Source organism: Gekko japonicus, unplaced genomic scaffold (genome assembly GCF_001447785.1).
Source record: "Gekko japonicus isolate JY-2015 unplaced genomic scaffold, Gekko_japonicus_V1.1 scaffold25, whole genome shotgun sequence".
Lineage (NCBI taxonomy): Eukaryota > Metazoa > Chordata > Lepidosauria > Squamata > Gekkonidae > Gekko > Gekko japonicus.
In genome coordinates, this window is record NW_015171502.1 from 1,335,316 (window position 1) to 1,361,361 (window position 26,046).

General features: G+C 51.1%; 1 protein-coding gene across 1 annotated transcript in view; it reads left to right on the forward strand.

The window, feature by feature from the left end:
- Positions 1-19,211, forward strand: part of FLAD1 (flavin adenine dinucleotide synthetase 1) — a 20,760-nt gene extending 1,549 nt beyond the window's left edge. The window contains exons 2-7 of the mRNA XM_015419133.1: positions 1,674-2,433; positions 6,403-6,550; positions 9,501-9,599; positions 12,706-12,895; positions 15,751-15,824; positions 18,572-19,211. Coding sequence (XP_015274619.1) covers positions 1,674-2,433; positions 6,403-6,550; positions 9,501-9,599; positions 12,706-12,895; positions 15,751-15,824; positions 18,572-18,707 — 1,407 coding nt within the window. The 3' untranslated portion in view covers positions 18,708-19,211. The remainder of the gene's footprint in view (positions 1-1,673; positions 2,434-6,402; positions 6,551-9,500; positions 9,600-12,705; positions 12,896-15,750; positions 15,825-18,571) is intronic.
- Positions 19,212-26,046: the final 6,835 nt, after the last annotated feature.

Genomic DNA, 26,046 nt, shown 5'->3' on the forward strand with positions numbered 1-26,046 from the left:
CTCCTCCTCCTCCTCCTCCTCTTCTTCTTCTTCTTCTTCTTCTTCTTCTTCTTCTTCTTCTTCTTCTTCTTCTTCTTCTTCTTCTTCTTCTTCTTCTTCTTCTTCTTCTTCTTCTTCTTCTTCTTCTTCTTCCCCCTCATTGAATCAGACCCAGGGGGAAGACATCTAACTAGGGCTGCCAGGTTCCTGGGGTTCGGATGGAGGATTGCAAGATCCAGGTTGGGAAACTCCTGGAGATTTGGGGATGGGGCCAGGTGAAGGCCGGGACCTCAGTGGCGTATGACACCGTAGAGTCCACCCTCCAAAGCATCCATTTTCTCCAGGGGAACTGATTAGTGTAGTCTGGAGATGAGCTGTAATTCCGGGGGGGTCCCCGGGTCCCACCTGGAGGCTGCTGTCTCTAAGCCAGGCAGATGTTTCTAGGAATCTTGCAAGCAGGGCAAGAAGGACTCAGGGTACTCCTTGCGATTACTTTCCAACAGCTGGTGTTCAAGGATAAACTGCCCCAGAATATGGAGATGTCATATAGCTATTATCATGTGTGCCTAGATTTTTTAAAATTTCCTTTAAAACAAAAAAAAAAAAGAACAAGAAGGGGGAATACTCAAAATCCAGCCACTAGAAAGAATAAATATAAGAACAGTGGTAGCAGATCTACACATAGGTTTCTAGGAAGGGTTTCCAAACATCTTAAAACAAGTCCATATGCAGTTGCTGTCTTATATGCCATGTCTTCCAATAGCGATGAAGTTCTAAGGTCTTGATTTATCAGAGGTGGGCATTTACCTCTCCAGTGTTGTCAGACAAGTCCTTTATTTGTGGGAAAGGCCTGGAGGGTAGGGCTACTTGTATCTCTGTTACAGCTGCCAACCTCCAGGTGGTGGCTGAAGACAACCTGGGGTTGCAACTAGTCTCCAGACAACCAGAGATCAGTTCAACTCGAAATGTCCATTTTGGCCCTGCCCTGGATAGCCCAGGAAAGCCCGATCTTGTTAGATCTCAGAAACTAAGCAGGGCCGACCCTGGTAAGTAATTGGAAGGGAGAGTTCCGAGGAATACCAGGTCTGGGATGCAGAGGCAGGCAATAGCAAGCCGCCTCTGTGAACGTCCCTTGCCTCCAAGCTCCACTAGGGGTCGCCAGAAGTCAGCCATAACTTCCAGGCACGTGTGCGTGCACGCACACACACAATACCATAAAAATGGGCCATGTTGGGAGGTGGACTCTCTGGCATTATACCCCATGGAAGTCCTTCCCCTCCCCAAACCCCGCCCTCCCCAAGTTGCACCCCCAAATCTCCAGGTATTTCTCAGCCCAGAGCTGGCCACACAACGCTCCCTCTAAGCCGTGGAGTCTCGTGAGCAAAAAATCTACTTTGTGAGCTACGGGCATTATAGTTGTGAGCCAGCGATTTGGCTCGTGCATAAGTTAGTTTGCCCTGGAGCCCTCCTTCCTGAGCTGAGACAAAAATGGGTGAGCTGGAGGCTAAAAAGCTATGAGCTAGTTCACACTGACTCAGCTCAGAGGGAGCACTGCTGGCTACCCTACTCTTTGTCTGGTGGCAAGAGATACAAGGGAAGCAGAAGATGAAAAGGTATGCAGATTTGCGCGGCCTGCCTAAAGTTATAGAATTGGGTAGGTTTTTAGCGGCAACGATGGTTCTGTGTTCTGGCAGGGGTACACCCACGACACCAACTCCTTCTTCATGTGCAAGAAGCTGCGGTCGCTGGGCGTGAAGGTGGCCAAGATCTCCGTGGTCCCCGACGAGGTGGACCCCATTGCCGCCGAGATCTCATCCTTCTCCTGCAAGTTCACCTACGTCCTGACGTCGGGCGGGATCGGCCCCACCCACGATGACGTCACTTTTGAGGCCGTGGCGCAGGCCTTTGGGGAAAAGGTCTTCCCCCACCCAGAGATGGTCGACCTGGTGAAGAAGTTCTTCGCCAAGACGGACGCAGAGTGTCCCGAGATGAAGCTGGCCCGCGTCCCCGAATCCTCGCTCCTCAACTACGGCGTCGACCAGAAAACGGGCCTCGCCTTCAAGTACCCCCTCATCAGCGTCCGTAACGTCTACATCTTCCCGGGCATTCCATCATTAATGGAGCGGGCCCTCGAGGGGCTCGGCCATCTCTTCCGCAATGAGCAGACCCGCTTCTATTCCCGGGAGATCTATGTGGACTCGGAGGAGACTCGCATCGCCCCGATACTAGACCGGGCTTATGGGCGCTTCAGACGTCACACGAGCCTGGGCTCCTACCCAGATTGGGTTAGCAACTACTTCCGGGTCAAACTCACCTTGGACTCTGAGTCGGAGAGTCGCCTGGAGGAGGCCCACGCTTTCCTGGTGGAGAACCTGCCCGAGGGCACCGTGGTACCTTTCGTAACAGACCCCGTCTCCCGGGCGGCCACGGATGTGTACACACTCGCCAAGTCAGGTAGGGTCAGGACCCGTTAAGTGTATTTTATTACAGGTACCTCCATCTCCTCCGGGGCCTGCGCTGCTGCCAGCGAGGTCCAGGAGGTCGGGTTTGGTGTAGTGGTTAAGTGCGCGGACTCTAATCTGGGAGAACCGGCTTTGATTCCCCACTCCTCCACTTGCACCTGGCTGGATGGCCTTGGGCAAGCCATACCGTGTTTCCCCGAAAGTAAGACATCCCCCGAAAATAAGACCTACTTACAGTTTTGCCTCTCGCTGAAATATAAGGCATCCCCGAAAATAAGACCTCCCCGATAATAAGGCCCCCCGGAGCAGACAGGAAGTGTGAGGTCTCTTTTAATCAGAGAGCCCGCGCCGCCGCCAGGACAAGCTGCCGCCTGCTGCTCGCTCTGCCCTGACAGAGTGTGCCGTATTCTTCTTAATAAGACATCCCCTGAAAATAAGACCTAGTGCATCTTTGGGAGCAAAAATTAATATAAGATACTGTCTTATTTTCGGGGAAACACGGTAGTTCTGATAAGAGCTGTCCTTGAAAAAGAGCAGTTCCTGTCAGAGCTCTCTCAGCCCCCACCTACCTCACAGGGTGTCTGTGGTGGGGAGGGGAAGGGAAAGGAGTTTGTAAGCCGCTCTGAGACACCTTTGGGTAGTGAAGGGCGGGGTATAAATCCAGTCTCTTCTTCTTCTTCTACCTCACAGGGTGTCTGTTGTGGGGAGGGGAAGGGAAAGTTTGTAAGCCGCTCTGAGACTCCTTTGGGTAGTGAAGGGCGGGGTAGAAATCCAATCTCTTCTTCTTCTTCTTCTACCTCACAGGGTGTCTGTTGTGGGGAGGGGAAGGGAAAGGAGTTTGTAAGCCGCTCTGAGACTCCTTTGGTAGTGAAGGGCGGGGTATAAATCCTCTTCTTCTTTTACCTCACAGGGTGTCTGTTGTGGGGAGGGGATGGGAAAGGAGTTTGTAAGCTGCTCTGAGACTCCTTTGGGTAGTGAAGGGCGGGGTATAAATCCAGTCTCTTCTTCTTCTCTTCAGCTCTAGGTTGGGAAATACCTGGAGATTTTGGGGGTGGAGCCTGGGAAGGGCGGGGTTTGGGGGAGGGGAGGGTCCTCAGCATGGTATGATCCCATAGAGTCCCCCCCTCCAAAGCAGCCGTTCTCTCCAGGTGGACTGATCTTGCTCCTCTGGAGATGAATTGTAATTGCAGGAGATCTCGAGGCTCGAGGGGCCACCTGGAGGTTGGCAACTCCACCATGAGGGGATGCCGGACACTCGTATCAGCCGGGGGTTAGCCGACCCCCTACAGTATACCTTCAGAGGGTAGCCATGTGCCAGACCCCTGGACGAAGTTACTCTCAACAGCACTCTCTTTGCAGTGTTTTGTTTATTGAGAAATAATCATGTTCCAGGCTAGATCAGTACCGTGTCAGAACTGAGGATCTGGCGGGAAAGATATAGACAGTTCAAACGTAGCCCTCCATACGTCCAATCGCATGTCTTAGCCATCCTGCCTAGCATTCACGCTCACTCCCCCCCACACACACCTGTGAATATACCGTTTCTTTATCTAGAGTAGCAAGCTGGCACTGTTTGGCTCAAGGTTGTCCCTAGACAAGGGAGGTATCTTGGGAAGAGTTACAATGCCTACGATAGAGAGCAGTTCACACACTCAGCCATTCATACACGCCAGGCCTTCCTGTCTTCCGCCGTCCTCTGAAGTTTGCTCAATTTCATGTTCGTTGCATCTATGACACTGTCTAACCATCTCATCCTTTGCCGTCCCCGCCTTCTTTGACCTTCGATCTTTCCTAGCATCAGGGTCTTCTCCAGTGAGTGCTCCCTTCTCATTGGGTGGCCAAAGTATTTGAGCTTCAGTTTCATTATCTGGCCTTCCAGGGTTGATTTCTTTTAGGATTGACTGATTTGATCTTCTTGCAGTCCAAGGGACTCTCAAGAGTCTTCTCCAGCACCATAGTTCAAAAGAATCTATTTTTCATGTTGGTTGGCGGTAGAAGAGCAAGTTTTGAGTCTAGTCACACCTTAGAGATGAACAAGATTTTCAGGATATGAGTTTTTGAGAGTCAAAGCCTTATCTTTCGAGAGTCAAAAGTATCTGACGAAGCCCTGATCTGATTAGCCCAGGCAAGCTTCACTTCAAGTTCACTTCAAAAGGGATGGGGGCAGAATAGAGCAGGTGCAGAGGAGAGCGGGGAGGATGATCAGGGGCCTGGAGACCAAGCCCTGGGAGGAAAGGCGGAGGGACTCGGGAATGTTTAGCCTGGAGAAGAGGAGGCTGAGGGGGGACAGGATGGCTCTCTTGAAGTATTGGAAGGGCTGTCACTTAGGGGAGGGCAGGGAGCTGTTCCTGTTGGCAGCAGAGGAGAGGACTCGCAATCATGGGTTTAGATTAAGGGTGGGAAGGTACCGGCTGGATCTTAAGGAAAAGCTTTTTGACAGTCAGAGTTGTGCCACAGTGGAATGGGCTGCCTAGGGAAGCAGTGAGCTCCCCCTCACCGGCCGTCTTCAAGCAGTGGCTGGACAAACACTGGTTAGGGACGCTCTAGCCTGATCCTGCACCGAGCAGGGGGTGAGAATTCAAGTCAAGCAGCCTTTCCAGTGTTAGATACACATAGCTGTTGAGGCAGGCAGCAGCAGGCAAGGCTGAGGTCCCCCCCCCCCATCTCCAACTTCCCAACAGTTCTTCTGAGCCCATCAGAGCGTGGAGAGGCAGCAGACAGGGTCCCTCCTACCCAATAGCGTGGGGACGCAGCGTTTGGGCCCCAGCTCCATTCGTGAACAGCACTTTTATGACATCTGAACGTTAGAACATAAGAACATAAGAGATGCCAATGTTGGATCAGGCCAAAGGCCCATCCAGTCCAACACTCTGTATCACACAGTGGCCAGAAATACCAGGGGCCATCAGGAGGCCCAGCAGTGGGGCCAGGACATTAGAAGCACTCCCACTGTTGACCCCCCCCTCCAAGCACCAAGAAGACAGAGCATCACTTGCCCCAGAGTCCCTATCTATACCTTGTGGCTAATAGCCACTGATGGACCTCTGCTCCATATGCTTATCCAGTTCCCTCTTGAAGCTGTCCGTGCTTGTAGCCGCCACCACTTCCTGTGGCAGTGAATTCCAAGTGTTAATCACTCTTTGGGTGAAGAAGGACTTCCTTTTATCCGTTCTAACCCGACCGCTCAGCAATTTCATGGAGTGCCCACGAGTTCTTGTATTGTGAGAGAGGGAGAAAAGTACCTCTTTCTTTACCCATCTGACAACATTTGTATTGAAAATCAGCATACATGTCTCACGCTCCTACTGTCCATTCGTTATACGATTCACAGAGTTACTTGGATAAATTCTTAGGGACTGTGGGCTGTACTACTGTGCAGAGCTTGCTGAAACCAGGATCCTAACTGGGTAACTTCTGCATCATTTAATGTTTCGGGTCACCTCTCATGCTTTGCTTCGGTTCTGTCTTTTTAGACTTCTGCGTGGTTCTACATCCCTAATCTTATGGCACTGTGTATGGAATATCCCGTTCTGTCAGTGGTACATTTATCAGCTGTTGTGACATATTTATTGCCGTACAACTGTTGACCCCTTATAACCTTAACTACTTTTCACTTTGCATAACTTAAACCTCATCATGTTACAGGTTAATTTGCTGTTAAATCCCTGCCTATAAGTTTAGAACCTCATCTGCCATTCCAGTGTATTTGAAAACGTGTGCCTTGCGCACGAAAGCTCATACCTTGAATAAACCTTTGTTGGTCTGAAAGGTGTCACCAGCTCTAAATTTGTTCTCCTGCTTCAGACCAAGACGGCTGACTATCTGGATCTGTCAATTCTACTGTAATTCACCCTGAGTCCAAGTGAAAAAGGTGGACTATAACATAAAGAAAAGAAAGGAATGAAAATAACTTTGCCAGCTTCCTGTCCACTAGTCTTTTCACCCTTCTTGCTGTCCGCAGGTTCTCCTGTTGGCCAGAAGGTGGCAGCAGCGGTCCAGACCATCGAGGAAGCCCTGGATCGGTACCCGCTGTCAAAACTTTGCATCGGGTTCAATGGTGGGAAGGACTGCACGGCTCTCTTGCACCTCTTCCATGCCGTTGTGCAGAGGTACTGTCTCTATCTCCCCCGCCCCTTTTGCATTGGTCCGCCCTACGCTAAATTAAGAAAGGCTTCTGGGTAGAGGTTGCCAACCTCCAGGTGCAGGCTGGAGGTCTCATAAGAACATAAGAGACGCCAATGTTGGATCAGGCCAAAGGCCGATCCAGTCCAACACTCTGTGTCACACAGTGGTCAGAAATACCAGTGCCATCAGGAGGTCCACCAGTGGGGCCAGGACATTAGAAGCCCTCCCACTGTTGACCCCCCCAAGCACCAAGAAGATAGAGCATCACTTGCCCCAGAGCCCCTATCTATACCTTGTGGCTAATATCCACTGATGGACCTCTGTTCCATATGCTTATCTAATTCCCTTTTGAAGCCGTCCATGCTTGTAGCCGCCACCACTTCCTGTGGCAGTGAATTCCATGTGTTAATCACTCTTTGGGTGAAGAAGTACTTCCTTTTATCCGTTCTAACCCGACCGCTCTGCAGTTTCATGGAGTGCCCACGAGTTCTTGTATTGTGAGAAAGGGAGAAAAGTACCTCTTTCTCTACCTGCTCTTTCCCATGCATAATCTTGTGAACCTCGATCATGTCACCCCTCAGTCGTCTTTTCTCCAAACTAAAGAGCCCTAAGCGCTTTAACCTTTCCTCATAGGGAAAGTGTTCCAACCCTTTTATCATTCAAGTCTCCCGGACTTACAACTGATGTCCAGACGACAACAGTCTACTCGATGTGTTTATTATTTATTTATTTAAAGCATTTATTCTACTTCCCCTGAAGAAAAATGGCTGCTTTGGAAGGTGGACTGTGAGGCATTATACCAGGGGCAGTGTTCCCTCTAAGCTGAGTTAGTGTGAGCTAGCTCACAGTTTTTTAGCCTCTGGCACACACATTGTTGTCTCTGCTCAGGAAGGATGGCTCCAGAGCAAACTACTTTATGCAGTAGCCAAATCGCTCGCTCACAGCATTAATGCTAGTAGCTCACAAAGTAGAATTTTTGCTCACAAGACTCGACAGCTTAGATGGAGCATTGACCAGGGGTGTCGAACTCATTTGTTACGAGGGCCAGATCTGACATAAAGGAGACCATGTTGGGCCAGGCTATGAGTGTCATGAAATGTAATGCCAGGTAGTGGAGATATAAACTTGATGAAGGACACAAACACAATTAAAGATTTTTTTAAAACTTTAAATAAAACATGCTTAAAACATTAGCACTCTTGCAATATTTTGTTTATTGAACAGTATCTGAGAACTGTCACCTCTTGCTCTGAATTATTGCATCAGAATGTCTGTGCTGTTGCAATCTTGAGTCTGCTGCTGTTCAAGTGTGTGTCTGTAAGCTGCAAACTTACTTTTGATTCATTGACATTCACCACAGAAATCTCATGCTTTGAGTGTAGGACCCAGGTTGAAACATGAAATGGCTGAGTGATTAGGAGAGTCTGGCGAAGCAAGCTATGATGCAGCAGCAGCAGCAGAACTGGAAGCAGGAGAGGGCCAGTTCCACACTGGGGGCCTGATCCGGCCCCCGGGCCACATGTTTGACACCCTTGCATTACACCCTCCCAAGGTCCCTCCCCTTCCTAAACCCCGCCCTCCCCAGGCTCCACCCTCTAATTTACCTGGTATTTCCAAACCTGGAGTTGGCAATGCTTTTTCTGAGAGTCTCCCCAGCCTTGATTGAATAGCCAGGTGCACCGTAGCAGCCCAGAACACAGACATTTCTGCAGAACTTGTGAATCTGTCTTGAGTTTTCTGTGGGGGGAAATAGATCAACAGTGAAATGAATTAATAAATCTCTGGGTACTTTCAAAGACAGGCACACGTTTCCAGTCCTTATTGCTGTAAAAAAATTGGGAGAACATATCCACAAGGTGTCTTCTCGATTCTTCGCCTTGACTCTACAGGCCTACAACAGTTCTCTCCACCCCACCCCCATGCCCTGGCTGCCACAGAGGTGTGGTAGTTAGAGAGTCCTACATTCCGGTCCTTGCTTTTTGGATGACTTTAGGCTGGTCTCTCTTTCTTTCAGTCTTTGTTAGCTTTGACTCTTGAAAGCTTGTATCCAGAAAATCTTAAGGGAAGCCCTGCTGGATCAGACCAGTGAGGGTCCTTCTAGTCCAGCATCCTGCCTCACACAGTGGCCTCAACCAGTTCCTCTGGAGGGCCAACAACAGGGCAGAGAGGTCGAGGCCTTCCCCTCACAAGAACATCAGAAGAGCCCTGCTGGATCAGACCAGTGAGGGTCCATCTAGTCCAGCCTCCTGCCTCACACACTGGCCTCAACCAGTTCCTCTGGAGGGCCAACAGCAGGGCAGAGAGGCCGAGGCCTTCCCCTGATAAGAAAATCAGAAGAGCCCTGCTGGGTCAGACCAGTGAGGGTCCATCTAGTCCAGCATCCTGCCTCACACACTAGCCTTAACCAGTTCCACTGGAGAGCCAACAGCAGGGCAGAGAGACCGAGGCCTTCCCCTGATAAGTACATCAGAAGAGCCCTGCTGGGTCAGACCAGTGAGGGTCCATCTAGTCCAGCCTCCTGTCTCACACAGCGGCCTCAACCAGTTCCTCTGGAGGGACAACAACAGGGCAGAGAGGCCGAGGCCTTCCCCTCATAAGAACATCTGAAGAGCCCTGCTGGATCAGACCAGTGAGGGTCCATCTAGTCCAGCCTCCTGTCTCACACAGCGGCCTCAACCAGTTCCTCTGGAGGGACAACAACAGGGCAGAGAGGCCGAGGCCTTTCCCTGATGTTACCTCCTGGCTCTGGGATTCAGAGACTTAGTGCCTCTGAATGCAGAAGTTCCCTTTAGTCACCATGGCCTCTTAGCCGCCCACTGATAGACCTAGCATCCATGAATCTGTCTGTGACTCTGTGGGAATGGTCAAGTTATGACCTCTGGCCTTCAACCATACTTTGCTCAACACCTAAACAGCTTCACGTCTCCCTTGCAGGCGATACCCGGAAAGGACAGAGAAGCTGCAGGCGCTGAACATACGCACTGTCTCCCCATTTCCTGAGATGGAGCAGTTCATCGGCGTCACGGCTGAGCGGTAAGGAGCAGTTGGCTTTGTTGAAAGGCCTAGGAAATGGCGTCGTTGGCTGGGGGAAAACTGGCCACCTTCACGAAAGTGCAGTTCCCAAGAGCCTTGAGACTCAGTACAGAGGAGGGCGACCAAGACGATTAGAGGATTGTAGCACCTTCCCTGTGAGGAAAGGCTGAAGAGTCCGGGACTTCTCAGTTTAGAAAAGAGGCGACTAAGGGAGGGGACGTGACCCGTGTTCCCTGTAAGCTGAGTTAAGTGTGAGGTAGCTCACGGTTTTTTAGCGTCCAGCTCACAGATTTTTGCCTTCGCTCAGGAAGGAGGGCTCCAGAGCAAACTAATTTATGCAGCAGCCAAATCGCTCGCTCACGACTTTAATGCCAGTAGCTCACAAACAGTGTTCCCCCTAAGCTGAGTTAGTGCGAGCCAGCTCACAGTTTTTTTAGCCTCCGGCTCACACGTTTTTGTCTCAGCTCAGGAAGGATGGCTCCAGAGCAAACTAAATGTAGGCAGTAGCCAAATCGCTCGCTCACAACTTTGATGCCAGTGGCTCACAAACAGTGTTCCCCCTAAGCTGAGTTAGTGCGAGGTAGCTCACAGGTTTTTTAGCCTCCAGTCCACACGTAGCTCACAGTGTTCCCTCTAAGCTGAGTTAGTGCGAGCTGGCTCACATTCTTTTAGCCTCCGGCTCACACATTTTTGTCTTGGCTCAGGAAGGAAGGCTCCAGAGCAAACTAATCTATGCAGTAGCCAAATCGCTCCCTCACAGCTTTAATAGCCAGTAGCTCACAAAGAGTGTTCCCTCTAAGCTGAGTTAATGTGAGCCAGCTCACAGTTTTTTAGCGTCCAGCTCACAGATTTTTGCCTTTGCTCAGGAAGGATGGCTCCAGAGCAAACTAATTGATGCAGCAGCCCAATTGCTCGCTGACACCTTTAATGCCAGTGGCTCACAAAGCAGAATTTTTGCTCACAAGACTCCACAGCTTAGAGGGAGCACTGGACATGGCAGAGGTTGATGAAACGGTGCATGGGGTGGAGAGAGACGAGAAAGGGAACTTCTCCCCCCTCTCCCGAAAGACTAGAACTTGAGGGCATCCAGTGAAGCGGATGGGCAAGTAGTTGTCATGGCGGAGCGAAGTTGCCATGGCGGAACTCAGGGGGGAGAGGCGGTCCCGCAAAGAAGAGGGACCAAGACCATGGAGGGCTTTGTGTGCAATGGCCAGTACCTTAAATAGAGCCTGGTAAATAAATGGGCGCCCAATGGAGTGCCTGCAAAACGGGAATCATATGCCTGCCCGGCTCCCACTGAAATAGCCAAGCGGCAGCATTCTCGGCCTTTTGGCTAAGATCAAGTGCAGTATCTGTTCTTATCAGTTTAATATCTGGTACATTCTCCTTTTGAGGACCATATGGGAGCCAGCGTGGCATAGTGGTTAGGAGCGGCAGACTCTAATCTGGAGAACCGGGTTCAATTCCCCACTCTTCCACTTGAAGCCAGCTGGATGACCTTTGGCCAGTCACAGCCAATGCTCCCTCTAAGCTGTGGAGTCTTGTGAGCAACAATTCCACTTTGTGAGCTCCTGGCCTTAAAGTTGTGAGCAAGTGATTTGACTGCTGCATAAATCAGTTTGCTCTGGAGCCCTCCTTCCTGAGCTGAGACAAAAAATGTGTGAGCCAGAGGCTAAGAAACTGTGAGCTAGCTCCACACTAACTCAGAGGGAACATTGGTGCAGCTCTCTCAGAGCTCTCTCGGCCCCAAAACAAGTCTAGCTCGCCACCTAGTGGTGCATTGCACAAAAAGAGCTAAGAGCCTCTGGATGCCAGACACACTTAGGATCTTCTGGCTATTCTACACACATTGCCACACGGTGATTACTATTATTGTTATTATTGTGGCATCCTGGCCCAGATGAAGTTTCCAAGTTGATTTCGAGGGAGGACCAATGTACAGCGCTTTACAGTAGCCTAGTCGACTTAATATCTAAATGTTAAGATTAAGATATTAGGGAGCCAGTTTTATATGAAATTGTGACAGCCAATGGCCACATACAATAAACTTCCTATTCTGTTCTACAGTAGTCTAGTCTTGATGTTACTGTGTGGGCCACCTTACGAGCTAGGCTGAGTTGGTAGAAGACATTGGGGGTTTTTTTGCATGCTGGGTTGCCAACTCCAGTTTGGGAAATTCCGGGAGATTTGGGAACCAGGGCAGGGTTGGGGAGGAGAGGAACCTCAGCGGGGTCCAGCCACAGAGACACTCCCCTCCTGAGCGGCCGTTTCCTCCAGGGGAACTGGTCTCTGTAGTCTGGAGATCAGTTGTAATTCCAGGAGATCTCCAGGCCCCACCTGGAGGCTGGCAACCCTACCTGAGGATCCCACACAAGCTATGGAACTGAAGCTTTTGTGCTTCAGTTCCATAGCCCCTAAGGTAAGTCATGGAAAATGGAGATTGAACTACAACAAGTAGAAGTTACCATTCTGTTAACTGGGCAGTGACATAAGAACATAAGAGACGCAAATGTTGGATCAGGCCACAGGCCTCTCCAGTCCAACGCTCTGTCACACAGTGGCCAAAAATACCAGGTGCCATCAGGAGGTCCACCAGTGGGGCCAGGACATTAGAAGCCCTCCCACTGCTGCCCCCCCCAAGCACCAAGAAGACAGAGCATCACTTGCCCCAGAGCCCCTATCTATACCTTGTGGCTCATAGCCACTGATGGACCTCTGCTCCATATGCTTATCTAATTCACTTTTGAAGCCGTCCATGCTTGTAGCCGCCGCCACTTCCTCTGGCAGTGAATTCCATGTGTTAATCACTCAGAGAGCCAGATTCCCAGTATTTATATTGGGCCAGGCCAATCCAGAGGCTTTGTGCTGCCGACCAATCCAGGGGCTCCATACTGCCTACCAATCCAGATGCTCCATATTGCCAGCCAATCCAGAAGCTCCATACTGCTGGCCAATTGGAACGGCGGATGCTGTACATTTCCTTTTTCTCCTGCACTTGGAAGGTATTGTGAGACCCATACTAAGCACACGCTGGCCGGCCGCAAGGTTCCTGGTTTGCACCCCCCAGCCCCTCACACCTTCTGACGTGCTCTTGTTCCCCCCGCAGGTATAACCTCCACGTCTGTGAGGTCCACGGGAACATCAAGCAGGCCCTGGCCGACCTGAAGCTGCAGCATCCGGAGCTGGAGGCCGTGTTGATGGGTACCCGGCGGACCGACCCTTATTCCTGCACCTTGACGCCCTTCCACATGACCGACCCCGACTGGCCCCCGTACATGCGCATCAATCCTCTCCTGGTGGGTGGCAATGGGAAAAGGCCTTTGCGTTGGGCTGGGAAAGGGTGTGTAAGTTATAGTAAAGGGGCTCCCGTGTCCAGATTTTGCCAGCCTCAATGCAGACAAACTTGAGGGGTGTGTGGCTAAACCCCTACTTAGTAGAGTAGTTGCCAACCTCCAGGTGGGGGCTGGAGAGCTCCTGGAATTTAGTAACCTCTACACTACAGAGATCCATTCCCCTGGAGTAGGGTTGCTGGGCCTTACCGTTCATTCATCGGGGGACTCTGGTGGGCGTTCTGTTGGGTGGGCGGGGACGTTGCGTGGGGGCGCTCTGGTATTTGGGCAAATTCTATGGTTTTGAGGCCTCAAAACCATACATATTGCCTAAATACCCGAGCATCCCCACGCGACTTCCCTGTTTGGAGGTGGGGCTTCTCCTGCCAGCTGGCAGGAGGCTGAAGCCCTGAAAATCGGCAGTTTCTCTGGCACCGCCAGGGGAATGACAACTCTACCCTGGAGGAAATGGCAGCTTTGGGGTGGCAGACTCTATGGTCTACCATAGAGCAGGGGTGTCAAACTTAAGGCCCGGGGGCCGGAACTGGCCCGTCCAGGGCTCTTATGTGGCCCGTGAGCAACTAGTGCAAGGGAGGGAACAGGGGAGATTGTGGCTTCAGCATGGCAGAACAACCTTGTTTGCGGCAGTCAAGCATCGTGGGAGCATCTGCCCAACGCTGCACTCCGGTCCACTTCTGTGGGTTCTCCTCTGCACCCCCCACCCCAAGGGGCCTTGCAGTGAGGATACACCAATTCGGAACTTACCAGCTGCTGTCCTTTATACAGTTTATATATCTGGTACCTGGCATTACGTTTTATGGCACACGTGGCCCGGCCCGACAAAGTGACATTTATATCAGATCCCCGGCCCTCATAGCAAAAGAGTTCGACACCTGTGCCATGGACTCTATGACAAATGGAAGTCCGAGAGTGCCCCCCTGCTGATTTCCCTCCTGAAACTGCACCTTCCCCAGGCTCCACCCCCAAATCTCCGGGGATTTCCCAGCCCACAGTTGGCAACCCTACAGCCTAGGGGGGTACAGCTGTGGGTGAGCAGGGTAACAGCGTTCCGTGTGCCTTGGTGTTTGGTCATACCGGCTACATGACCACGGAAACGTCTTCAGACAGCGCTGGCTCTTCGTCTTTGAAACGGAGATGAGCACCGCAACCCTAGAGTCGGATTCGACTGGCTTTCGAGCAAGGGAGCCTTTACCTTTACTTTAGTGGCCAAATGCCATCTCTCTCTCTCTCTCTCTCTCTCTCTCTCTCTCTCTCTCACACACACACACACACACATGCACACACACACACAGAGTTATTTCTTCACTGGCGCATTTCTGTGCCGCTCCCTGAGGAGACCCAAAACATTTGTGGGACAGTGTCCAAACCACAAAGCTGTCAGAACAAAAGGAACCCAACAAAGAAAACACAAACCTGTCCTGTGCTGTTCTCCATCTGCCAGCCCGCCTCCCACAGGCCTTGTCCACAAGCTAATGGCCCAGAGCCCTTTGGCACTTGCTCTCTTCAGCTTGCACCCAATGGCTTCCTTCTCCGGGTGTGCCAGGAGAAGAGAACCAGCTGTCTCGGCCTCTGAGGGCTGTCTCATTCCAATATGCAGAGATTCCCGGCCACCGGGAGACTGTCTCCTCCTAGAAGAAAAGAAGAAGGAGAGACTGGATTTATACCCCGCCCTTCACTCGGAGTCTCAGAGCGGCTTACAAACTCCTTTCCCTTCCCTTCCCCACAACAGACACCCTGTGAGGTATGTGGGGCTGAGAGAGCTCTGACAGAAACTGCTCTTTTTCAAGGACAGCTCTGACAGAACTATGGCTTGCCCAAGGTCATCCAGCAGCTGCATGTGGAGAAGTGGGGAATCAAACCCAGTTCTCCCAGATTAGAGTCTGCACACTTAACCACTACACCAAACTAGCTCATGGTAGAGTAGAAAAGAGCAAGAGTCCAGTAGCACCTTAAAGACTAACAAAATTGGTGGCAGGGTAGGAGCTTTGGTGAGTCACGGCTCACTTCTTCAGAAAAAGAGCAGAAGTCCAGTAGCAGCTTAAAGAATAACAAAATTTGTGGGAGGGCAGGAGCTTTTGTGAGTTACTGCTCACTTCTTCAGACAGAACAAGATGGGCAGGGCTACCCCATTGACTGTGTGGAAAAGCCCTCTCAAATAATTCAGTTTTGTATAGTTTGTGGAAAGCCAGAATTTGGGGTGGGGGAGCAATTCAGAGCCACGGGAAGTGGTGGCGGCTACAAGCACAGACAACATCAAGAGGGGTTTGAATAAGCATGTGGAGCAGAGGTCCATGAGTGGCTATTAGCCACAACGCCTAGAGGAAGCACTCTGTCTGGGGCAGTGGTGCTCTGTATTCTTGGTGCTTGGGGGGGGCACAGTGGGAGGGCTTCTGGAGTTCTGGCCCTTTTGGTGAACCTCCTGATGGCACCTGGTGTTTTTGGCCACTGTGTGACACAGAGTGTTGGACTGGATGGGCCACATTGGCCTGATCCAACATGGCTTCTCTTATGTTCTTGGTGCTTGGGGGGGGGGGCAAACAGTGGGAGGGCTTTTAGTGCCCTAGCCCCACTGCTGGACCTCCTGATGGCACCTGGTATTTTTGGCCACTGTGTGACACAGAGTGTTGGACTGGATGGGCCACTGGCCTGATCCAACATTGGATTCTCTTACGTTCTTATCCAGCACTTTGGAGTTAGGGTTACCTCAGTGCATAAATGGGGGGGGGGGGTGCAAGAAAGTACCCCCCACACCAGTCCTGCTGATAACATTTTTTTCTTTTGTGGTTCCCCCTCCCCCCCAGGATTGGACATACCGGGATATCTGGAATTTCTTACGCAGCCTGTATCTCCCCTACTGCATCCTTTATGATAAGGGGTAAGCACGCCAATGGGACTTTTCAAGGGGGTGTGAGAAGGCAAAGTGCCAGGAGACGAGTAAGGCCCTAGCATGTAGTCAATTAATCACTAAAACGAACCGATTAAAAATCTCTGGATCCATTAAAAAGGGGCCTCAAATTAATCTTTTCTTTAAAAGAGAAGAAGAAGAAGAGATTGGATTTATACCCCGCCCTTCACTTGGAGTCTCAGAGCGGCTTACAAACGCCTTTCCCTTCCCCTCCCCACAACAGACACCCTGTGAGGTGGGTGGGGCTGAGAGAACTCTGACAGAAACTGCTCTTTTTCAAGAACAGCTCTTATCAGAACTACAGCTTGCCCAAGGTCATCCAGCCAGGTGCAAGTGGAGGAGTGGGAAATCAAACCCGGTTCTCCCAGATTAGAGTCTGCGCACTTAACCACTACACCAAACTGGCTCTCACTAAAAGTTCACTATTTTTAACATAAACACGAGGCAAGGAACTAGAAGAGGCATTCTGCCTTTTTATCACCCAAGAAGGTATGAAAGAGAATAGGGGATACCTCTTTCAGGATGGTGGCCTAATGCAGGGGTCTCCAACGTGGTTTCTGTGGGTGCCACAGTGCCTGCCAGCTGGTATCCGCCAAGTATGTTTAGAAAGTGGGCGGAGCCAGGTGGGGCTTTTGTCCAACAGGTCTTCTGATTGGTTACTGGAAATTTGATTGGCTGTGCAAGTCCTGCAAGTCTTCTGATTGGCTACTGGAAATCTGATTGGCTGTGAAGATTTTTAAAAACATTGCTTTGTCAGCAGCTCCATCACTGGGTGCAGTCAGACGGCGTGCTGGGAGCAGTTTAAATTGCTCCGGCCCCGATGCGGTCTTTTTTAACCTGGAGAAACGCGATCACACTCCCCTCCTTGCTCCGGATCGCCGCGCAGCCACATCACTTCCCGCCATCCACACGTTTTTTCCTCTCTCTTAGTTTGGGCATGCGGACAGGAAGCCATCTGTAGAACTAAAATTTTCGCATGTGCGCAGAACAGCGATTTCCACTTCAACCCGGCTGCTGTAACACTTCCCTTTAAACTTTACAGGAACACTTCCATTTAAATGTTTACCCCGAAAATGGCCTCCGTGAGATCCCAAACTCATCTAAACACTAAAACTAGGCACCGTTTAAACATTGTTTTTAGTAACGCAGTGGCGGACTTCCGCCTATGCGCACACCACCAACGCTTTTTAAAAAATGGTGGGCGAAAAGCGGAAGCCTCGGGCAGCTTTCGAGCAGGGAGGGGGTTTAAACCAGAAGTGACTCGACACCGGTGGAGCGATCACACAGGGGGGAAATGCATCTGGAACCAGAGAATCAGGAAAACACCACTTGGGGACCTGGTATCAAAATACTCAGAGTTAAAGCAGTTTTGAGCCGGAAAGCGACGGCTGGGGATGGGAGGCAGATGTTGACTGTGTGATCGCGTAGATAAAATCCATTTCTGAACTGGCACGACACCAGATCAAATGGCGCGTCTGACCACACCCACTGTGTGACTGAAGGTAAGCTGTGGCATCCATTTTGTGGCTGGCTCTGCCTACTGCAGCAGCCATTTCATGGCAGCCGTTTTGTGGCTGCGCCCCACCACCCTGTGCCAGAATTCCAAAGGTGTCCACAAGCTCAAAAAGGTTGGGGACACCTGGCCTAACGGGACACACGCATGTATCATTCAAAAACAAAAAAACCAGCATGTTGTATCTTTAGAATTAGCATTTTAATCATATGCAGAGTTAATCATTTAAAAACTGTCCAGCTGATTGACTAAAACTTGACAGCCCTAATCGTGAAAACTCGTATTTCGTATCCCATCCTTCTTTTAAGAAGCTCAGAGTAACATGTAGGTTTTCCCACTGTGTTGTCGCTACAACAATTCTGCAAGGTAGGCTTGACCCGGCCCAAGGACAGCCAGTGCGTTTCATAGCTGAGCAGGGACTTGGCCCCAGTTCCAAGTCCGACATTCCATCTCCCACAGCACAGTAGACACAATTTTTTCAGCCTTTACAACAGCCCTGTGAGGTGGTTTAGTTGAGAGATTGTGAATGGGCAAAATGTCATCCATGGGACTTGAGCAGAAATTTGAACCCAAGTACTATGGGTCAAGGAGCTGCGGTGGCTCAAGTGGTTAAGACACTGAACTGCAGGCTGTGGAAGGTCAGTAGTTCAGCAGTTCAAGATCCGGGTGCCGCATAATGGAGTGAGCTCCCGTCTTTAGTTCCAGCTCCTGCCAACGGTACCGCTTCGGTGGGAAGGTAACAGTGTTCCGTGCGCCTCGGTGTTTAGTCATGCCGGCCACATGACCACGGAAACGTCTTTGGACAGCGCTGGCTCTTCGGCTTTGAAACAGAGATGAGCACCGCAACCCTAGAGTCGGATTCGACTAGCTTTCGAGCAAGGGAACCTTTACCTTTACCTTTACCTTACCATGGGTCAAAGCTTAGGTGAGAGGGTTAGTGCAGTGCAGTGGTTAGAATACTGCGCCAGAGCTGGTGAGACCTGAGTTCAGATTCCAGCTCTCCTGTGAAGTTCACTGGGGGGCCCTGGACCAGTCAATCTCTCTCCCTCACTGGGTTGTTGTGAAGACAAAATGGGCTCCGGCACTGACTCTCGAGTCTCCTTGGAAACAACACCCTTGCTGAGCAGCATAACAAAGAGAGTTTCACGTGTGTTAGTAGTGACCTCTTCTCCTAACCCTAACCTTTCTCCCCCAATTTTGGCAGCTACACTTCGCTGGGGAGCATGAACAACACGCAGAAGAACCCGGCCCTGCGCTACACGGACGCCCGGGGGCGGGAATGCTACCGGCCGGCCTACAAGCTAGAGAATGAAGAGGACGAACGCACCTCCCGCCTTTGAGCCTTCAGTTGCCTTGGTTGCCCCGGCAACTCTCGGCCTTCCTAGAGTACAATGAGGACTGGGCCAGGCCTGTAAGGCCTGTGGTGAAAAGCACCCAGTGCCCCTCCACGGACACATACTGGAGTGCCATCCGGCAGCCTCTCGGGCCCCGCCACCAGCCTGTGGGGGCTGCCCCACACGACGGCCAGTAGGAGGTTATGCACACTGCGCCCCTACGTTAAATGAGCCCAGGGGGCCAAGTTAGTAAATCCTGTTGATTCAAGCTTCTGCATCGCCTCCTTCGGTTTTTGTCCTCCCTCACCTAAGGTCCCGTCCTGGCGTTAACATTTATGCCTTTTTTAGCACGTTGGGTTGGATCCAGATCGAATGCTCCAGCGGCAGAAAGGAAGTTTCCTTCCTCCCCTTCCCACTGCGGCCTCACTGACTTCCACAAAATGCTACCCCAGGAGGAGAGGGGACTCTGAGGCATGGCATGTGCCATGTGATTCCCAACACTGGGTAGGGAAATTCCTGGAGATTTTGGGGGTGTAGCCTGGGAATGGCAAGTTTTGGGGAGGTGAGGGGCCTCGTCGAGAAGTAATGCCACAGAGTCCCGTCCCCCCCAAAAGCTGCCGTTTCCTCCCGGGGAACTGATCTCCACAGACTGGAGATCAGTTGTAGTCTCAGGAGATCTCCAGCCCCCACCTGGAGATTGGCAATGCCAATGGGCTGGGGGGGGCCTGCAGCGGAAGGAGGGAACTGGTTGGAATTGCTGGTATGGTCTGGGTCCAACCCCTTTGAGAGCCGCGATTCACTGTGGCCACACGAGCCACAAGTTGTAAACAAGCCTATGTATTGCATTCCCAAGACTGGGTTGTTTTTTTTAAACTGTTCTCTGTTGACATGGTGGGTTATTTTCCTTATAAACTACCCTTGTTTATTTCCTCCATTTTTATCTGGCCTGTCCCCTCAGGAGCTCAGGGTGGAATATAATGGTTTCGCTTCCTGTGTTTTACCCTCACAACAAGAAGAGAAGAAGAAGAGATTGGATTTATATCCCGCCCTGCACTACCCGAAGGAGTCTCAGAGCAGCTTACAATCTCCTTTCCCTCCCCCTCCCCAGAACAGACACCCTGTGAGGCAGGTGGGGGCTGAGAGAGCTCTCTCGAGAACTGCCCTTGAGAGAACAGCTCTGAGAGAACTTGTGACTGGCCCTACCTCACAGTGTCTGTTGCGGGGAGGGGAAGGGAAAGGAGATTGTAAGCTGCTCTGAGATTCCTTCGGGTAGTGAAGGGTGGGGTATGAATCCAATCTCTTCTTTTACCTCACAGGGTGTCTGTTGTGGGGAGGGGAAGGGAAAGGAGATTGTAAGCTGCTCTGAGATTCCTTCGGGTAGTGAAGGGTGGGGTATGAATCCAATCTCTTCTTTTACCTCACAGGGTGTCTGTTGTGGGGAGGGGAAGGGAAAGGAGATTGTAAGCCGCTCTGAGACTCCTTCAGGTAGTGAAGGGTGGGGTAGAAATCCAATCTCCTCCTTTTTCTTCTTCTTCTTCTTCCCCGTGCATAATGTTGTAAACCTCTATCACAATACCCCTCAGTCGTTGTTTCTCCAAAGTAAGAAGCCCTAACCTCTTTAACCTTTCTTCCCTGACAAGTGTTTGTCCGGCCGCTGCTTGCAGGCTGCCAGTGAGGGGGAGCTCACCACCTTCCTAGGCAGCGATTTCCACTGCTGAACAACTCTATTAAAAAAAATTTTTGATATCCACCTGGAATCTTTCTGCCTGTAATTTAAACCCATTATTGTGAGTCCTGTCTTCTGTTGCCAACAGGAAAAAGCTCCCTGGCCTCCTCTAAGTGGCAGCCTTTCTCCTAGCGACCAAGCTGCCAAAGACACTGGAATATAAGAAGAGTCTGGCTGGATCAGACCAGTAAGGGTCGATCTAGTCCCGCATCCTGTCTCACACAGGGGCCTCAACCAGTTCCTCTGGACTGCCAACAACAGGGCAGAGAGGCCGAGGCCTTCCCCTCATAAGAACACCAGGAGAGCCCTGCAGGATCAGACCAGTGAGGGTCCATCTAGGCCAGCATCCGGTCCCACACAGTGGCCAACCAATTCCTCTGGAGGGCCAACAACAGGGCAGAGAGGCCAAGGCCGCCTCCATAAGAAGAGCCCTGCTTGATCAGACCAGTGGTCCATCTAGTCCAGCATCCTGTTTCACACAGGGGCCCCAACCAGTTCCTTTGGTGGTCCAACAACAGGGCACAGAAGCCAAGGCCTCATAAGAACATAAGAAGAGCCCTGTTGGGTCAGTGGTCCGTCTAGTCCAGCATCCCGTCTCACACAGTGGCCCCAACCAGTTCCTCTGGAGGGCCAACGACAGGAAGAACCCTGGCAGAATGAAGTGGGCAACCATCCAATTTGAAATGAGGGATGAGAGGTGATTTTTTAAAAATCCCTTTAGGACGTCCTTTCCATTAAAAACATTCCTGGTAGCTCACAATGACAGCCAAACATGAGACTCTGCGCTTCTGTTGTTCTGGGGCACGCTCGTGTGTGTGAAATAGGCTGAACTCTCTCCCCTTTGGGGACGGGAACAATGCAGGTTCTAGCAGCCGCCCCCAAGCTTCCACGGGGCATGAATGACAGGGCCCCCTGTGACTGCTCGGAGAATACAGAAGCTTCCAGTGAGCCCAAGTAAAAGCAGGGACAGCATCACACGCCAGGCAGAACCCAGCTCTGAGGCAAAATCTTTCCCAGTACGATGTATCCTCTGCAGAGGTTTATAGGCCCACGTCCCTGGACCACGGCGGCCCCCCTGGGTCGCAACGGCCTGTGGCGGGCGGCGCGAGGCATGGCGCAACCCTACTTCAAGGGCAACGTGCCGGGCAACTTCAGCTATTGGTGCCTGGAAACGCTCCGCGACTGCGCTTACGTCCTTCTCTGCTGCTGGTGCCTGAAGGAGGTGTTGGACTAGGGGGGCCTCGCGGGTGCCCGAGTTCGTGTGCCGTGCTGTGTTACCCCTCCCGGCCGTGGTGCCCCCTGCCCTTAGTGGTGAGGTCTTTGCGTGTTGTGCTGCTGTTCTTCGACCGAGCCCGGGTGCGGCCGTGTCACTCAAGGCATCGATGTGCCGGCAGACCATCACCGAAAGGCGGGAGGCATCAAGTAAGTCACAAGGGTATCTTCATTGACTGGTGAAGATTGTTTTAATGGGTGGGGGGCAGAGAGAAACGAGGAGAGGATTTCTCCCATTCCATTCCTTATTCAGTTTGGTGTAGTGGTTAAGTGCGTGGTAGGCTCTAATCTGACAGAACCAGGTTTGAATCCCCACTCCTCCACTTGCAGCTGCTGGATGACCTTGGGCAAGCCATAGTTCTGTCAGAGCTGTTCTCTCAAGAGCAGTCCTTGAAAGAGGTCTCTCAGCCTCACCTACCTTACAGGCAATGCTCCCTCTAAGCTGCAGAGTCTTGTGAGCAAAAATTCTCCTTTGTGAGCTACTGGCTTTAAAGTTGTGAGCAAGTGATTTGGCTACTGCATAAATCAGTTTGCTCTGGAGCCATCCTTCCTGAGCAAAGACAAAAATGTGTGACCCAGGAGCTAAGAAACTGAGCTAGCTCACACTAACTCAGCTTAGAGGGAACACTGCTCACAGGGGGTCTGTTGTGGGGAAGGGAAGGGAAAGGAGTTTGTAAGCCGCTCTGAGACTCCGAGTGAAGGGTGGGGTATAAATCCAATCTCTGCTCTACTTCTTCGTCCCAGATTCCCCCCCCCCCTCTGTGTTCCGTTTCTTGAATCCCAGTTTAACTGGGGGAATGTCTAGAATTAATTCCACCATAAGAGCACGTCTAGTTTCCCACAGGTTTCTGTTCCTTTGTCTATATCTTTTTCCTTCCTCAGCAATACTGTGTTGGAACACCTTCCGTATGAGGAAAGGCTAAAGAGTCTGGGACTTTTCAGTTTAGAAGAGAGATGACTAAGGGGGGGGGGGGGAGATGACAGAGGTTCATAAAATTATGCAGACAGTTGACAAAGAGACACTTTTCTCCCTCTTCCAAAATACTAGAACTCGAGGGCATCCAATGAAGTTGATGGGCAGTAGGTTCAGGACAGACAAATTGTACAAGTGGAGAGCTTTACATAAAGCCTGAAAATCAAAAAGGAATACGGAGAGACCAAGAAGTCCAGAAAATTGATTAAAACGTGGGATTCACTGCCAGAGGATGTAGTGATAGCTACAGGCAAAGACAGCTTTAAAAGGGAATTAGATGGATTCATGGAGGAGAGGTCTATCAGTGGCTACTAGCCATGGCGACTGAAGGGAACCTTCACATTCAGAGGCACTAAGCCTCTGAATCCCAGAGCCAGGAGACAACATCAGGGAAAGGCCTCAGCCTCTCTGTCCTTTTGTTGGCCTTCCAGAGGAACTGGTTGAGGCCACTGGGTGAGGCAGGAGGCTGGACTAGAGGGACCCTCACTGGTCTGACCCAGCAGGGCTCTTCTGATGTTCTTATGAGGGGAAGGCCTCGGCCTCTCTGCCCTGTTGGTGGCCCTCCAGAGGAACTGGTTGAGGCCACTGTGTGAGGCAGGATGCTGGACTAGATGGACCCTCACTGGTCTCATCCAGCAAGGGCTCTTCTGATGTTCTTATGCACATGCATGAGGCACTCCACTAAATGCAGAAGATCCAGTTAAGTTGAGCTGAGTTTTGGAAGCATCCCTATTAAGAAAAACGTGCTTTTCTTCAGTAATAAGAGGAGGGTGAGTTGGTAGTGGCCCCAGTTCTGTGGAGGAAGCCCAAATTGGGGTGCAAATTGGTAATTGAGTGTCATACATTGTTAGACATTGATATTATGTTTTCTTTTCAAAGTGGAATCATTCATCAGCATGTTTGCATAGATGGCCAGTGGAGGCAGATACCCAGAGCTTGTTAAGAGGCTCAGTGTGGGCAGGAGGCCAAGAGCACTGTTTCCGCTTTGCCTTGCAGTCCAACTCAAAATAGCACAGTAAGCCACTCAGCCTTGGGAAGGGACAAAAGTGGCGGTGCGTGTCCCTTGGAAGCTGTTGTCACCAAGGGTGACAGTCTATCTGAATGTGAGAAATAAGGAGCAGGCGCAGTCTATCTGAATGTGAGAAATAAGGAAGTTTTCTCTTGGTCTTGCCAGTTTGGTGTAGTGGTTAAGTGCGTGGACCCTAATCTGGGAGAACCGGGTTTGATTCCCCACTCCTCCACGTGCAGCTGCTGGTGGGACCTTGGGTCAGTCACAAATTCCTTCAGAGCTGTTCTCTCAAGGGCAGTTCTCAAAAGAGCTCTCTCAGCCCCACCTACCTCACAGGGTGTCTGTTGTGGGGAGGGGAAGGGAAAGAAGTTTGTAAACTACTCTGAGACTCCTTCGGGTAGTGAAGGGCGGTGTAAATCCAATCTCTTCTTCTTCTTTCCAACCTGGTTGATATTTTGTTTCAGTCCCCCTGCAAGGTAAAATTCCAGTGTTCCCAAGGACGGGGAGTATGACAGCATTTTGGAAAGCAGTGCAAAAGAAACTACGCTTGGCCTCGCGGGAAGAAGGGAGCAAGAAGAGCGGGTGGCAAGCTGCATTTCGATCTGTTGCCGCCCTAGAAATGATACGACAACAGCCCAAGGGAGACTTTGGCCTTGAAGTGCAAATTCTGGGCATCTGCAGCTGTCCCAAGAAGACCACCTGCAGGTTCCAGCATGGAACTCCTTTGCGATCCTTCTGAAACCAGTTTCACTTTAGAATTGGGGGGGGGGGAGTGGGGTGGGCAGATGCAAAAGATGCCAGGGCCTCCCGTAACTTCGACAGACCAGTCAAAGACAGCGTGATCAGCAGCCGCAACTTTTCACATAGGGGCAGAGAAGCTTCAGCTCTCTCTTTAATACAACTCTACTCAAGGGCTTCTTCTCCTTCTACGCCCAGTCATCCCTTTTTCCAGAATGACCGCTTCCTGCTTGTTGAAAGCTAGCTCCTCAAGAAGGAGGTTAGAATTCTTCACCCTGCTATATTAGTTTTCTTCATGCGGGGAACTTTTTGTTTTGTTTATTAAGGATAGCGGAACAGACAGTGATGTGATGTGATTATGTGATGTGATGTGATTGGGGCTGCCTGCTTTTGGTCTCAAGCCCTTGCAGCTGTGCTTTAAACAACAGTCAAGCTAAATAAATTCTATTTATTTAACGACTATTGTATCCTGCCTGTCTTTAAAGGGGCTCTGGGTGGCATAGATTGCTCTGTCCCTTAAGCTCACGGCAATTCTGGGAGGTGGGCTAGGCTGAGGGAGTTAATAGCCCAAGACCCACCCTACCAGTTTCAGGGCAAGCAGGGATCTGAACTCGGGTCTTCCCCAGGCCCAGGCCAGTACTCTAACCACTAGTGCACAATTGATTTCTGCAGATCAAGCCTCTATTACAGATACAGAACCAGACCGGCCTGGGATACAAATGTTCTAGCCAGTGGGCATCTCTGCCTTTGATTCCTTCCCCTCTGGAGGGTTGCCAGCCTCCAGGTGGGGCCTGGAGACCTCCTGCTATCAGAACTGACCTCCAGACAATAGAGATCAGTTCCCCAGGAGAAAATAGCTGCTTTGGAGGGTAGACTCCGGCACTGTACCCTACAGAGGTCCTTCCCCTCCCCAAATCCTGGCCTCCCAAGGTGTCTTCCCAAAAATCTCCAGGTATTTCCTAGCTCAGAGCTGGCAACCTAACCCTCCGTGTTTATTTTGAGCTTGACCCTCTCTGCTGTTGTGTCCGCTGACCGCCACCAGGGCCCAGCGAACACTCCAGAGCTTACTCTGGAGTAACAATGGGGACTAGGCTCTAGGATCAGGTGTCTCCACTGGGGGACCAATGGGACCATGGCGGGAGATTTAAACCCACCAACGGGACCTAGGGGTGTGTCCCCAGGTATGTATATAGTTGGCCAGCCGGCCGTTTTGTTGTTGTTGTTGTTGTCTTTGTTGTGTGTACCAGTAAACCATGCTGATCGCTACATCAGTCTCCGTGGTTTCTTCATGCGTTTAACCCACTACACTTCACTGCTTTGTCTGGGATTGTATCTGAGGCCTCGTTTTGTGGATTTGTGTGTGCTAGAGAGGCCTCTTCCCATGTTGGGGACGCCAGCCTCCAGCTGGGACCTGGGGATCCCCTGGAATTACAGCTCATCTCCAGACTACAGAGATCAGTCCGTCCCCCACCCCCGGGGAGAGAATGGCTTGCTTTGCCAGTCTTGTTGACTGCTTGATTTGTGGGTCAGACACTCACAACTGTTTTCTTTATACTTGTTCTCTGCTTTTGTGGTGTGTCAAATCCAGACAAGTCCAGAGACAAACGTCGAGCTTCGCTCCAAGAGA